Genomic DNA, 14,546 nt, shown 5'->3' on the forward strand with positions numbered 1-14,546 from the left:
GGACAGTACGGAGGGTACTGTACAATGGTAGGGATCCTACAATTGCCATATACGCCACGGTTTATATACATCACCTTCAAATCAACCCCCCCCCCCCCCCCACAAACAAGAAAAAAAAAAACCGAACAGAAAGACCCTTCCCAACCCGTCAACGAACTAACCCCACTCCCTTCCATTTCTCCTCCGCACCCGTACTCACCCCCGGCTAGCCTTGGTTTCCTCCAGTGCCTCAAAACCCCGCTTCCCTCCAACAGCAAAAAGAAAAACGCAAGATCTTTCAGCTCTGCTTAGCTGAACAAACATGACCATCACCAGCTGGTCTGAGACACCCCAGAGGCACAATTCAAAATCTTCTTGGTACCCCTCACAGCGGCGATCGTTTGCAAATGGGTCATAGGTCCCCAGGGGCCAGTGCACTTCCCTTGTGACGTGGGTCACGGCCTTATAGCAAAGGTATTATTATCGGCGCTTGTCCCAAGAGTCACGAGAGTGATGATGCTGATGGTGAAGACTACTTGGTACTGGTGATCGGGCGATCGATCGTTACGCATGAGATGAAATGTTACTGACCGTGGGGGGCCGGGAGAGTGGGATTGATAGGATTGATGTTCATCGTCATGAGGTGGCTATCTCGGCATTCACGGTCATGTTAACGGCACTTGCTTTGAACTTGCGTGAGTTTGTAGAGGCAGAAGATGGGAACTTCAGGCGATTAGTTGGATATTACTATAACTGTAAGGTTACATGCAATTAATGAATAATAAAAAAATAATCATGCCACTGACCAATCCTAGCCCTAATCATAGTCGGAATGCCCCTTCCCCATACGTACTTGACGGACTTTACGTGGGCTGCACGATGGGAGGATATTGCTCAATCAAGCCGTCTTGAGAGGCGTCAAGTTGGTTGGAGTTTTTGCATGGAATGGGATTAAAGATCTAGTTCCTGCTTTTGTCGTCTTGCCCCCGGATGAATTATGGCAGCTTGGACACGCGGATTGTACACAAATATCACTAACAAAGTGACATTGAGAGGCCGGGCGGCGCTCATTGACGGGCATTGATATGTAAGGAACGTGCCACATGCAATTTACTGAATTGAACGAAACAAATGGCACGGGCAACGGCGGACAATCTGAGCAATAAAATCTTATCGCCCTAGCGTTAGGGCTCCATGCGCTTTATGAATAAAAAAAAAAAAAAACTGCAGGCCATCACAAAATATCACCCGGCTACATGGCTTACCGAATACAATGTACACCACAATGGTGTCACAACATACCACAGAGAAAGTTCAACCACACAACTACTTCCTCGACTTTCTATACTCCTCCAAATCATCCGCGGGCGTCTTAGGCTTCCTAATCCTCTGCTCGTCCCATTTGTCCCACCACTTTGAGTCCGCCTTGACCACGATCTTCCCCGCCGTGTCGAGGCCAAGGAGTATTATCCCTGCGTTCTTGTTAACCGAATTGGTGTCCTTGGTCCACGTCTTTTTCTTCCCGGTGCGATGCTTCAGGATGTAGCACGTGTAGTCGTACTTGCCCGCCTGGCCGACCAGCGTCCCGGGCTTCTTGTTGCCGGAGAGCAGGGTGTTGAGGTTCGACGGCATGGGCTCTTTGTGTTGTGCGCTGGTGATGTTCCACAGGCTGTCCGGGTTGGAGAAGAAGATGCTTGCGTGACGGCCGCCGCCCTGTACGGTGGTGCCGCTGACGATGGCCTCGAGGATGCGCAGACTGGGCAGTCCGTTGTTGTTCTGTTGCGCACACACGAGATAGACGTCTGCGGTGATTCGGTTGTAGAACTCGACGGAGGTGGAGCAGAGGGAGCCGTGGTGCGGTATTTTGAGCACGTTGACGAAGCGAGGGGGAACGGGGCCCGCAAAGTTGGCGACCGTGTCGCGGACCTGGCATTCCCTGTCGTGGGCGTCGCCGGTGAAGAGCATGCTGAGGACCGGGGGGGCAGTGGGGATCTTAGCTGTGGCGGTGGCGGTGTCGGCCCAGCGCCGGAAAAGGGTGACGATGCTGGCCATGTTGTGGAGGACACTGTCCTTTTCCAGGGCGAGCGGAGGGTAGGGGGCTTCCCTCTTGGGCTTTGTGCCCGCCTTGGGCGTTGGGTTTTTTTTGGCCGGTGGGGTTTTTTTGGGCTTTGTGTTTTTTTTAGGCTTTGTGTTGTTTGTGGACGTTGAGTTGTCTGTGGGCGTTGGGTTGTCTGTGGGCGGTGTGTTGTTTGTGGGTGGCGGTGTGTTCGGTCTGGGCTTTTTGCCAGGTTGTGGGGGGGTATTTACCACGCCTTGATCGTACTCGACCCGCATTATGTCGCCGATGAGCTCGTGGTGGATTGTGGGTGTCGGGCCGACAATCTCCATGGTTGCGAGGCCGTAGGTTACCGTTTCGTCTATATATCAATATCGCCCTGCTGTTAGTCACTGCTAGCAAGCACACACAGCAATATATCATATCAGAGGGGGAAAGGACTGAAGGGAAGGAGAGGAGAGAGAGAGAACCAGCGCGGGGGAAGGGGTGGGGGGGAGGCAGACACCCTGGGGAACTAGGGAAAGGAGGGAGGGAGGCACAAACTCTGCTTTGGAACCCATATGTCCTCCGACTTGAGGAGGGGCGTAACCTTGGGAGGCGTAACCGTGGGCGCCGTAACCATGGCCGTCCTACGCCGGGTACCTACTCTAGTGCCCTTAAGACGTCTCCTGTCCAGCTCGACAACCTTCTCCAGCCCCTCCATGACGCGATAGTACATCTGGCTTGCCCTCCTTCTCTCCCCGTCCGGCACGTCCTTGTTCTCTACAATTTCTAGCTTGGGTGTTGAGGTGGCGCGCTTCGAGCCCAACGTAACCACCCGCTTCTGGGTTTTCTCGTCGACATGGATGGGGAAACGGCTATTAGCGGTGAAGATCTCCTTGTGAGCGGCGCGCATCGTGTATGGGGCCAGGTGGGTCGTGTTGTGCCCGATATGACGTCTGTGCAAGGTCACGTTGCAGTTGACGCTGAGCTCCGTGCCGGCGAGCTGCTCGACTGTGATCGGCACTGTGGGGGTGTCGTACTCTATGCGGGCCTTGTTGTTGATGCTGAAGCTGTATCGAAGGTAGACGTTTGACTTTTCAAGGTCGAGGCGCTTGTCATGCCAGCCTAACGCCTGGCATGTCACCGTGTAGGGCTCTGTATCCCCAGGCGGGGTGGGTGTTGGCCAGGGAAAGTCGGGGGAACAATAAGGGGGCCGGGGGGAGGAAGGGGGCATACTGTTTATGTTTGTGGGTACTGCTGCGCGGCGACGGCGAGAGCGAGAGCAAGGGCCGGGGATGCGTCAGTATATATATACATGTATAGATGAATTCCCAACGAATGAGTCTTTCCAGACGAAGAGGAGGGGGAAGGGATTGACCTGGGGCGAACGTGATCTTCCAGTCTGGGTGCTGCTTCGGCGGGCGATGGAATGCAACAACGGTGTTCGAAAAGTGTTCTCGCAAGGCTAGATCAGTTTCCAATGCCTCAAAGAGCTCCTTGCCTGTATGACCACGTAAGATGTTCACAAATGCATAAATCAGCTACCCGTCAATCGCCCTGTATATCCCCCCCCGGGGGGGAAAGTGGAAAGAAAGGAAAAAAACGAATAAGTGTGGACACAAACCTCCCCCGCAATGATCATCATCCGTATGCGTAAACTGAACCATCTCCACAGTTGGAACCTCCAGCGGCGCATGCCCCCCTCCGACCTTTGGGTGCTTGTAGCTCTTAAGCACCCGGATGAGGTTCTCCCTAATAGCCTTATAGCCTGGCCCGCTATCAATCAGGAAGCGCCGCCAAGAGTCAGGTTCGTAGGTGCCGTCGCCCTTGAGATCCTTGATGCAAATGTCGATGATGTTGCTGTCACCGTGGGCGGCGTCGAGCATAATGATCTGCGCGAGGGGCTTGATATCCTTGTCGAAGGTTTCCTGGATGGGGTCGGGGGTCTTGGTGGCAGGGGTCTTGGGGGCGGCGGGGGTGGACATAGCTGGTATGGGGCAGGGGAGATTGAAACGAAGCAGAGTTTGGTGTATTGGTAGATGGTTGAAGAAAGGGTCAAGCTGGAGATATAGAGTGAGAAAGGATATCTAAATGCTATCCAAAATTCGCCCTGATTGATGGACGACAAGTTGAGGGCGATGTCGAAAGATAATATCGGCTGAAGGAGCTCGGCCGTCGAGGGGGTGGGGGGGGGGGGGTGGCAGCCAGGGCCTCTTGCTCGATTCGAGTGGGAAGATGGGACTTCGAAGAGATTCTTTCCCCTCCCTACCCATCCTCTTTTTTCTTCTCCCATCTTCCTCCCTCTACTCCCCTCGATCCGATAATGTTGACCCTGGAGTCCCGGCCCATTGTCTGGCTAGTTGTCAGCGCAAGTACGTACGGTCGAGGCCTCTATCGATATTTCGATGTTTCGCATCCCCGCCTTTGGATGTCATCACAAGACGGATTCCAGCTTCAGGGTTGAGGCAAGGTCGCGCAGAAAAGTGCATATCCCATGGATATTGAGCAGGTCTCAGTATTATTGGAGTAAACAAAAGAAAACAAAGTAGGTCCAAGTGCGGGCTCGTTAGCTAGCGTGGGCGGGGGTTGGCAGATCTACATAAATACGCGCTCGGGATGACCGCCAAGAGCTGAAAATTTGGTTGATCTCACGGGGGGGGGGGGCATGGGCGCAGGGGAGGAGTCCTGCGTCACTGTTTTTTCTTTACTTTTTTTCTTCTTCTTCTGCAGGGTACGAGACCGAATAGGCATCGTCATGGACGTGGTCGATCTCCGATTGAGTGGCCGGAGTTTGAGACGCTTGACGTTAATCAGGGCGAGACGTAGAGTAGCTGCACGGACTGACCGATAAGGCGATAAGGCCGGAGAGTTCGGGCATGGGCCTTTTGATGGACTTGGCTACATTTTACATACATGCACATCGCAGAATTCTCTGCAGCAATCTTAGCGAGTCTCCCGTTGTCTCGGAAATTCTTCAGACCATGTGGGTTGCAACCAATAGGAATTTCAGCCAAGCCTTGCGAAAAATTGAATTATCTTGTAGACTCCTGGACTCGTGTGTTTCTATTGATCGGGAGGGCCTTTTTTCTTTTTTCCGACTTTCACGCATTGGGTGTGGAAGCATCTCTTATCACTCGGAATACGGTATATGCGCGACCACAACCCAGGCTTCATAATTTCGTTACGCAGTAGTAAGATTCTACCTTCTACTAATTACATGTACTGTTCTCTGTTAGTGTCAAGTCCCAGCGGGACACTCACACACTCTCTCTCCCAGCCTCCCCGCACCACGAAGGAGCGCCGCCGACCACCACCACCATCACCACAGCGTCCAACTACTAATGCAGCTGATGCCAGATTCGTACTCGGGTGCGCTGTGCTCGGTGCTAAATACTCGCTCGGTTATTACTTTTTTTCTGTGACCTACTAGTGTGAGTATCGGTGGAGTAGTCTATGGAGGGGTTGTGCGGTCTGATGTCTCAGAGGTGATGAGTCGCAATGTCCTTGGTAGCGGGGACCCTAACCCTGTAATGACCGCATTGAGGAGGGGCGGACGTCGAGGATTGGGCAAGGGGTTGGGAGATGGATGGATGGGGGGAAGAGAGATGGGAGGGGGTTAAGACTTCCATGGCCTGCCAGTGGGATGGGTGGTATCTGCCACCCGCGCGTTCCATGTGTTGAGCTGGCTTTTTTCACTGCTTCTGCTAGTCGTACGGTCCTGCTTTGACTGCTATTGCGATTCACGGTTCGTTTTCGTTTCTGCTGCCAGCTGCGGTATCTCATAGCGATATCGTACGTGCACAGGTGATTATTGGGGGTGATTGTTACTTCTCCGTTGAGCTCAGGGATAGAGCTAGATCTCCTATATACTGGCGCTGGGTATGTTGTTTCCAAGTCTTGTCCTGTACCCTGAGATATTGGGAAGAAAGAAAACTGACTTGATTAATCCGTCTATCCTCTTCTGCAGGAATCTCCCCCCCCCCCCCCCCCCAAACACACAAAAAGAAACATTACCTGAGAAAGCAAATCTCTCCATCCATCTAACCTCTCACCACTCCCCCCCCCAATCAATCACCACCATGTCAACAACCACCGGCACCACCGCCGGGGCCGCCGACGACGACGCTATCAAGACAGCAATGGGCAGCCTCCTCGACAAGGCCCAAGCCAAAATATCGTTCCCCATCGGCAACCACGACGACGACGACAGCGACGAGGAAGCCGGCGGCGACGGAGACGATCACAAGGTAAAGACGTCCGCCTCCAGAAGACTAACATACAATGTCTCCGGCCATCTCATCGCCCAGCTATCCACCGACTGGGAGATTGTCCCAGGCTTTACGCTTAACTCTGTTGAGCTCTCTGTCGACGCCTACTATGGCAGTGAGAGCATTAACCGCTCTCTCTCCGCGTCGCTCACCGCAAACGCAACGGTCGCGGGCTGCCTTCTCAGCGTAAAGGGCGAGCTCCCGGACCTGCGCAAGGACGCGCCGACAGAGTTCACATTGTCGGTCGCGGTGCTGGCCGCTGAAGACCTGGCAACGCCGGAAGATGTGGCCGAGGCGCTGGCGGGCGACGACACTGACTTGGGGCTTGGACCCGTGATTGGCGGGCTGGATAAGGATGTGGCGGGGGCCCTCCGGAACCCGTCGGCGACGCAGGGCGCGCTGTTTGCAAAGGTGACGGTGCTGCGCACGACGGACGGGACCTATTTCGTGAAGGAGGTGCGGGTGTCGGTTGCGGCGAGGTTCGAATGGGCGCCTATCGAGCGCCTGAAGGTCACCAATGCCAGTGTGGATCTGCGGGCGTGGCGGACCACCGCGCAAAGTGATTGGGAGTATGCGGCGAAGGTGTCGGGCAAGATGGAGATTGGCCAGGCGGTGGCCACGGTGGTTGGGAAGCTCAACATCAATGTGGGCGGTGCTGGAGCGGCGGCGGAGAATAGCGCAGAGGTGACGGTGCGCGTCGAGGCGCGGCGCGGCGTGAGTGCGAAGAAGCTGATTAGTGAGCTTGTGGGCGAGGAGGCGGCCGGGAAGGTTACGGGAGTGCCGCCGGACCTCCCGGATGTCGAGGACTGTCTGGAGGGGACGTCGGCAGCAGCGGAAGCGGTCGTGAGGATTGAGAAGGGCGCGGCAGCCACTGGAAGCGGGTGGGGAATCAAGAACGTGGCGGTGAAGGTAGAGCTGTCGGGCTTCGTGTGGGAGGTTGTGGACGGGTTCGCGGTTCAGGATATCGCCTTTGCCCTGCTGGTGACAAGAGGGCCAGCCACAGAGAGCGGGGAGAGCAGCGAGAGTGGAGAGAGCAGAGCACTCACAGCGAGGAGGGAGGAATCAGGGTCGGGAACAGAGAATAAATGGGTGTTCAAGGGCTGGGTGGGCGCGACTATGTCAATGCGGGAAGGCCAGTTCATCATCCCCGTGTCGATAAGCTACGATTCAAACACAGACCTTGTGACGATCAAGGGAACTCTACCTGACGATGGCTACGGCCAGCTGACTGCTCTCGCCGCTGACCCCTCTCTCCTGACTCTGCCCGAGAATGAGGGCGGGGTCGAGGAGGAGGAGGAGGATATGCCAGACCTACTCGCAGATTCAGCCGACAAGCACCCCGTCACTACAGAGTGCCCACTCCACCTCTCCGACGTCGCCTCTCCCACCGAAGGCAAGGACCGCGGCCTCCTGCTCCAGTTCACGTCGACCACGCTCACTCGTGCACGATTCGAAGCCAACCACAACGTGGACTGGCAGGTCACCGAGAATCTGAAAATTACACACTGCGGCATCATGTTCGACGTCAAGGAGCCCCGGGACAAGGCCAAGCGCAACATCTCCGGATACGTTTATGGCTCGGCTACCATCGGTCAAGACATCAAGCTGTTCGCCTTTGCCGCTGGGATGAAGGACAAGACCGATACCGCCTTCTGGCTCGGCTTCTCAGTCGACTACGAGCCCGAGGGCTCCCTCGGCGTCAAACCAACAGACCTCATCAGCGATCAGAAGTTCTGCGGCGAAGGTACAACGGAGCCGGACAGCGCCGGGTGGGACGTCGGAAGCTTCCCAGGAAAGCCGGATGAGGTGGTAAAGAACGCCAAGGCAAGAGTGCTCGTCAAGTTCGCCAAGGACACGGAGGGCGACGAGGCGCAGCGCAAGACACGCCTTAGGCAGGTCAAGGTGAATGTCGCCGTCGGGGGCACATGGCAGATCTGGGAGGGGCTGGAGCTCACGGACGCGCATCTGAACGTGCTCGTGGAGCGACGCAAGGGTATTGAGGGGGGGTATGACTGGGCTGCTGAGCTATTTGGCGCAGTCAGGGCGAATGGGACCTATCGTGTTCAGTTTCTGGCCCTGGCAAAGCATGACGTGAAGGAAACATCGATGGCGGTTGCGGTGACACTGGTCAAAGAGACTGCTGCTGGGGAGGATAAGCCGGTGGTGCCGTCGCCAAAGGCGCTGACGGAGACGGGGGTGTTGGGGAAGGTCACCCCGGAGAAGAACGAGACAGACGGGACGATTCCAGGTAAGTGTCCATTTTTCTGTTATTGGTGGTCGATGTGGTGATTTGTCGTCATATCGATCATTGACACTCCGAGTCCATGGGGATCATGACACCACCACCCCCCTTTTTTGTTTATTCACAGACAGTAAACTAATCCACACGGTGGGAATCAGACAACTACCCCATCCAACCCAACTCACTCACCAACACAACAAGCACCGATCTTGCCGTCACAGCCCGCGTAAAAAAGGTCGCTGGCGGCAAGTTCTCTCTCGAATCACTGACATTCTCGCTCTCCACCTCAAACGCATGGACCATCACCAGCACCCCCCGTATTGTCCTAGAGCGCGCAGCCCTCGATCTAATAGTCACAAAGACCGGCGATGAAAAGCGGGCCGTCACGTTTGTTGCGCTGGGTTACCTCAAAATCGGTAGTTCCCTCGCTGTCCTCACGACACTTCAGTTCTCGTCCAACGCCAAGAAGCTGTCGTTCACGGTCACCACCGGCACCCCCGCCGATCTCATGTCGACACTCGTCACGCGGGGTTCGTCGGCGGAGATTGTCCCCAACGGTTTCCCGCCTGTTCTGAACACACACGGAGACCACTTTAAGCTGGCTGTCGATGCTGACAAGGGGGAAACCTCGTGGGGCCTCGGCCGCGTGGAGCTCGATGTCAACGTGAGGCCGGCTTGGGAACTAGGCGAACATGCGAAAATCACTGGAATCACGCTGAAGGCAAAGTTCACAAAGGCCACAGGCGGCTGGGACAAGGAAGTCTCCATCGTTGGAGAGGTCATGATCAACGGCACGCCTGTCAAGGTGACCGCCACGCTCAACGGGGAAAAGGTGACACTCGAGGTGCGGGGTGTCACGGCCGTTGACGCGGCGGCACTCGCGGGCCCGGAGACCGCGGAGTTGGTTAGAACCGCGCCGGCGATCCCCAGCGATACCGGCGTCGAGGATTACAAAGACAGGGGGACGAGGGCGGTGCTGACATTCCTCAAGAACGGCGGGGGATACAGGGTTGATAGTGTGGCGCTCCAGGTGGGCACCACGGAGGGCTTCCAGTGGGTGATTATCAAGCCGACGCTCGTGCTGCAGAAGGTTTATGCGTCGGTCAGCGTGGAGAATATCGGCAGGGGGGCCAAGCTGCAGCTTTGTGTGCATGGAGACCTGTATGTGAAGAAGAGCGCCAGCAGGGATGGAGTGGTGTCGGTGGATCTGACGGCCAAGAAGGAGAGCATGCACCTGGGACTGGATATGAGCGATGGGTCGAAGCAGACGAAGGAGAGGGAGCAGGTCACGACGCTGGGGGGTTGCAACATTACGGAGCTGCTGTACATGATTACCGCTGGGGGCGCGGCTCTCGATATCGACCTTGGCCCGCGCATAGTCAAGGTAGATCTCGATCTCGTGTGGAAGAACAAGACGGGGACCTTCAAGGGCTCGTGTGCGGACTGGAACCTGTCGGATGTGTACCCAGACCTCGTGGGTATGAAGGAGCCCTCCCTGACGCTGAGCTATGTGCGGCGAGGTCGGCTGTCGGGAAGTCTGGATGGGTACCTGGGCCTCCTGGGTGGGCGCGTGAGTATGAGCTATGGCATCCCGAAGGGGCCGCTGTTGATTGCGGGCATCAACGTCAAGAAAGCAGTTGAGCTAGCGAAGAAGCTATTCAAGTTATTCAGGAAGGTTAAGAATGTCGTGATGACCATATTCAAGATTGTGAGGACGGTGGGAACGGTAATTGCAGTGGCGAAGATGGTGGGCCCGGCGGTACGTTCCCTTCTTGTTCCTGCCTGTTTTCTTTCTCTCTTTTTTTTTTCAGTCTCATATCCCTCCTTATTTGCGTGTCTCGACGCAAATCCATGCACGACTGGGTGTGGGTCACTGACACTAATCTCAATGATTGTCCGAACAGCTTATTGCGCTCGGCGCCGCTACGGGTATCGTCTGGGCAGCCTTCGCCATCGTCTTTGGCAGCGGGGGGGCGGCGGCGGGGGCGGCGGCGGCGGCGGAGGTAGCGACGACGACTCGGAGAAAGACGAGCACCACAGAGACGCGGACCACAAGGAAGGGGCGAAATGGGTTGTTGGTGGGCCTGGCCGAACTGTAGGCATCAAATCCGAGACAGTTGAGCTGTACATCTACCCCGTCGATTACAAGAAGAAAGACGGGCCGGGGGAGCTCCAGGTCCAGATCATACCGAATACAATCCTGGGGGATGAGGAAGCCATCAAAGCAGTTCCGGTCATCAATAGCTTCACGGCTATCGAGAATGGCTGGTCCTGCACCTATACCCGCCCGGCTACCCTGGGGGATTACCAGATCCGCGTCGGCACGCCCGGGGACCTACACGACTTTGACTGCGCCGTCACCGAGACTCCAAGCCTGCTAGGGCCACAGTCGAGGCTGGAAGCACACGGGCCAGTCATTTCCCGCCGCGGCTATGCGTATATCTTCCCGAAGGACACTGCGTCACGGGCACGCTTTGGCCACAAGGAGGACAGTGCCGCGTTCGCCATCTCGATGGGATATGAAAAACCTGAGCTGCAGGAGCTGCATCCTGAAGGTGTGGCGGTGGCGGTCAACTGGCTGAACGACTCGATCAAGCTGAGCTTTGAGCCGCCTACTGCGGGCACGTACCAGCTCAGTGTGAAGCTCGACGGCGTGGAGATCGAGGGATCGCCAGCCACCGTCGAGGTACACTCTGCCGGCGATCCGACGTATTCCATCGCCTACGGGGAGGGCCTTTGCTCCGGTGTGGCGGATCAGGAAACGGGCTTCTCGGTCGTTGTGCACGACCAGTTCAATGCCATCTTGACGGCAGTGGAAGAGGACACCTGTGTGGCCTTCCTGGAGGGTGCTGGGGAGGATGGGCAGGACCTGAAGTTGCCCGCCGCTGTCGACGCCGCTAGCGGTCATGTAACGTTCAAATACACCCGCCCGAAAGAGGACTATGACCTGCGCATCCTGGTTAACGAACGCCCGCTGGACATGTCTCCCATCACTCTCAAGGTCACCGCCGAGGCCGCCGTTTCAACCACCAATAAAAGTGGCTTCACGCTCCCGCTGCCACCATACCATGCGGAAACGATATATATCGCCACCATCGAGGCGCACGACCAGTTTGGCGAGCGCTTCCGCGCGAGCACCGGTAATGCCACAAACCTTGCGGTGACGATTAAGAAGTGGGACTCGTCCGAGGCGGCCACAACCATGCAGTTGGTAGACCACCTCGACGGGAGTTACGATGTGTCACTGAGGTTTGAGGAGGCTGGAAGATGGAAGGTTTGCTGTGATGTACCCACCACCGTCCATGAGGAGGGCATGGCCATTATCACGACCCACGAGTTTATGGTTTTCCCACCTGTAGCGCTCACAAATGCCCGCTGCTACGGAACTGGTCTGTCATCAGGGCTCACGGGGGCAGCATCCTTCAATGTACGCGGGCTCGACCAGGCTGGTAAGAACTTTCCAATCGTTGAGAACGACGAGGCGGACTTTCAGGTTCTGCTACAGCACGGCGTGCCGGCGGAGCTGACGGTGAGAGATGGGGTCCTCCATATCGACTACATACGCCCAGAGACGGACAACATCATTGCGGTGCTCTACAAGGGCCAGCACGTATCTGGCAGTCCCTTCCTCGTCCCCACGGCCGCCACTGCAGTGCCAAGCATCGATCCCCAGCGCTGTGTCCTCACCTCCAACCTTGATAAGGTCGGCGAGCTGTTCACGGCGCTCCTGGTCGCCATCGACACTGACGGCCGCCGCATGTTTACCGGCGGGCATAAGGTGCTTGCCACGAGTAAGACGGACACGGTGGTGGACATTGTCGACCGTGGCGACGGGACATATGCGATCGAGCACTATCCGGACCCGGCTAATGACGGGGAGACGGCCCTACATGTTACGGTCGAGGAGTTTCAGTTGACAGAGTTTATTCCTGCGAGGGTGCCAGCGACGCCGAAGGTGGAGGATGGGGCGGCAAAACAGGGAGAGGTGGCGGAGTTGCGGATCCATGGGATGGGTGTGGGTGAGGGGGCGCTTATGGGGAAGATGGTAATCATGACGGAAACAGTGATAGTTGAGGTTATGGATGTGGAGGTGAGCGGGACAGATAACCTAGGGTTGAGGAGTGCGCATTTTACTGTTCCGACTAGTGTGGAAGGTGGGTGTTCGCGGTGCGCTTGCCTCGAGTGATGTGCGGTGAGCTGATTAGATATAGTCGGAACGTACACGTGCAAGCTATTTATTCTGGCCATACCCGTACCGGGGATGCCTTTCTTCTCTATTGCGGTCGAGGAGCCTACGCCACCAACAACATTCACGGTGGAAGGCCTGCCGCTATATATAGGTAACTATGGTGATGAAGGTACCTTTACGGTGGTAGTCAACGTCCGCGAGAACGAAGAGGTCGACGTACAGAAGCTCAGTATCGAAACGGCCAACACAAAGCCCGAGATGCTAAACGACCTTGCTCCAAGATTTGAGACTGAGATTGATTCCAATGATGACAAGAAGGTTAATGTCAAGGTTGTAGTTGTGATTGGAGGTGAGTGATATCTTAGGATTCCTGCCATTGGCCCTGTCCGAGTGGTGCTCACTGTTCGTGCGAAATTATATAGGGGCGATTACTCTCGGTCTGACATATGACGAGACTACTATCGAGCCTCCCCAAGATGGATGGATGGTCTACTCCAGTGACGCATCCAAAACCATCACGCACCACTTGCCCCCGTCGGTCCCCGTTCCTGCCTCTATAGCATGGGCGGTCTCGAGCCAGGAGGGGATCAAAGCAAACCTCACCGCTGACCTGCTCACTTTTACAAAGTCCTCATCGCAATATGTTTGGAACCAGTGGGCAGAGGCAGTGCTCAAGCTCCCCGGAGTAGTTACTTCGCCCGGTTTCGCCATCGTCTACGACCTCCGCTGGACCACGCTCACGGGGACCTCGGAAGTCAAGTTACACTCCCCCGTGCCGCTCGCCGACGATACATCGCTCCTCCTACGCTATGCTGATGGCAGGGTCTCGTGGGTGACCTTTGAGCGGAACGGGGGGTTCCAGCACCAAGGCAACTCCTCGGTCACAGCAGACGGCAGGTGGCACAGGATCATGTTCTACTATGAACAGGAGGGGCAGTAACGGTGCTAGAGGACGGAGTCGTCGCGACGAGGCTCTTGCGCGGGGCAGCGCCGTTCGAGGCGGTCAAGTTCCAGGCTCAGTGCTTGGATAGGGCTGGGGAGGTGGCGATGGAGATTCGGAATGTTGTGACGGTGCCAACAGGGTTCCATCTTTATTCTGATGAGCCGTCGTGGAGGACTGATATGGAGGCGGTGGAGGTGATATTTAATGAGGAAGCGCCGGCGTGGAGGGTGGATGATGATGCGTCAGAGGTGAGGCCGGAGTTGAGAGATGAGGAGTTGCAGTTTAATGTTCCGGAGTCGGGGGTCGGAGGGTATGTACACCCCTTCTTACTCTTCACGTCTTACAGCTAAGGATGATACTAACACATTTGTAACAGGACTATGTGGATGAAAAACACTGCCCGTTTTCCGTTAAATACTACCTTCAGCATCGTGCAGTGCCGCCTCCGCGTGACCGCCCCCGCCCCCGCTGGGGACACCCGCGTCACGTTGTTCGGCGGTGCGACGCTGCGCTTCTCGGAGGATAGAAACCCAACATGGATGATGGAGCACTATGACGGTATGTACACCCTGATCGCAGAGAGCAGGGCGTTCCACCCCAACTCAGTTACGGTGAATGGGTATGTTGTTGTTACGCTGGTCGGGTCGGAGAATGAGATTTCGTGCTGGGAGGATGGGATGTGGGTGTTTTCGTGGAAGGGGAGGACGAGGGGTTTACAGGCAGAGTTTGGTGTGGGGTGGTTGGCGGCCGGAAGGGAGTCGGTAGTGGGGATAAGTCACTTTAGGGGACTGGTTGAGGGTGGGGTGGTGTAAATAGTCATTCTATTCTTTTTATTCTTTTATTTCTGTTGCTTTCTAGGTTTTCTTTTGGGGGTCATAATATGGGAT

At 56.2% G+C, this 14,546-nt stretch overlaps 2 protein-coding genes across 2 annotated transcripts; one reads left to right on the forward strand and one right to left on the reverse strand.

Moving 5' to 3' along the window:
• Positions 1-1,305: 1,305 nt before the first annotated feature.
• Positions 1,306-4,002, reverse strand: LAJ45_11334 (uncharacterized protein; the record flags this gene model as incomplete). Its single annotated transcript, XM_046120843.1, has 5 exons — positions 1,306-2,396; positions 2,579-3,172; positions 3,254-3,271; positions 3,396-3,518; positions 3,642-4,002. 5 exons carry the CDS (start codon positions 4,000-4,002, stop codon positions 1,306-1,308), a joined length of 2,187 nt encoding a protein of 728 aa, XP_045965977.1.
• A 2,094-nt stretch (positions 4,003-6,096) lies between these two features.
• LAJ45_11335 (uncharacterized protein) lies at positions 6,097-14,471 on the forward strand (the record flags this gene model as incomplete). The annotated part of the gene is made up of 8 exons (XM_046120844.1): positions 6,097-8,533; positions 8,686-10,286; positions 10,432-10,530; positions 10,584-12,681; positions 12,739-13,065; positions 13,139-13,652; positions 13,748-13,969; positions 14,036-14,471. 8 exons carry the CDS (start codon positions 6,097-6,099, stop codon positions 14,469-14,471), a joined length of 7,734 nt encoding a protein of 2,577 aa, XP_045965978.1.
• Positions 14,472-14,546: the final 75 nt, after the last annotated feature.

The sequence above is a fragment of the Morchella importuna genome (genome assembly GCF_003444635.1).
Source record: "Morchella importuna strain M04M26 chromosome Unknown Morimp01GS064, whole genome shotgun sequence".
NCBI lineage: Eukaryota > Fungi > Ascomycota > Pezizomycetes > Pezizales > Morchellaceae > Morchella > Morchella importuna.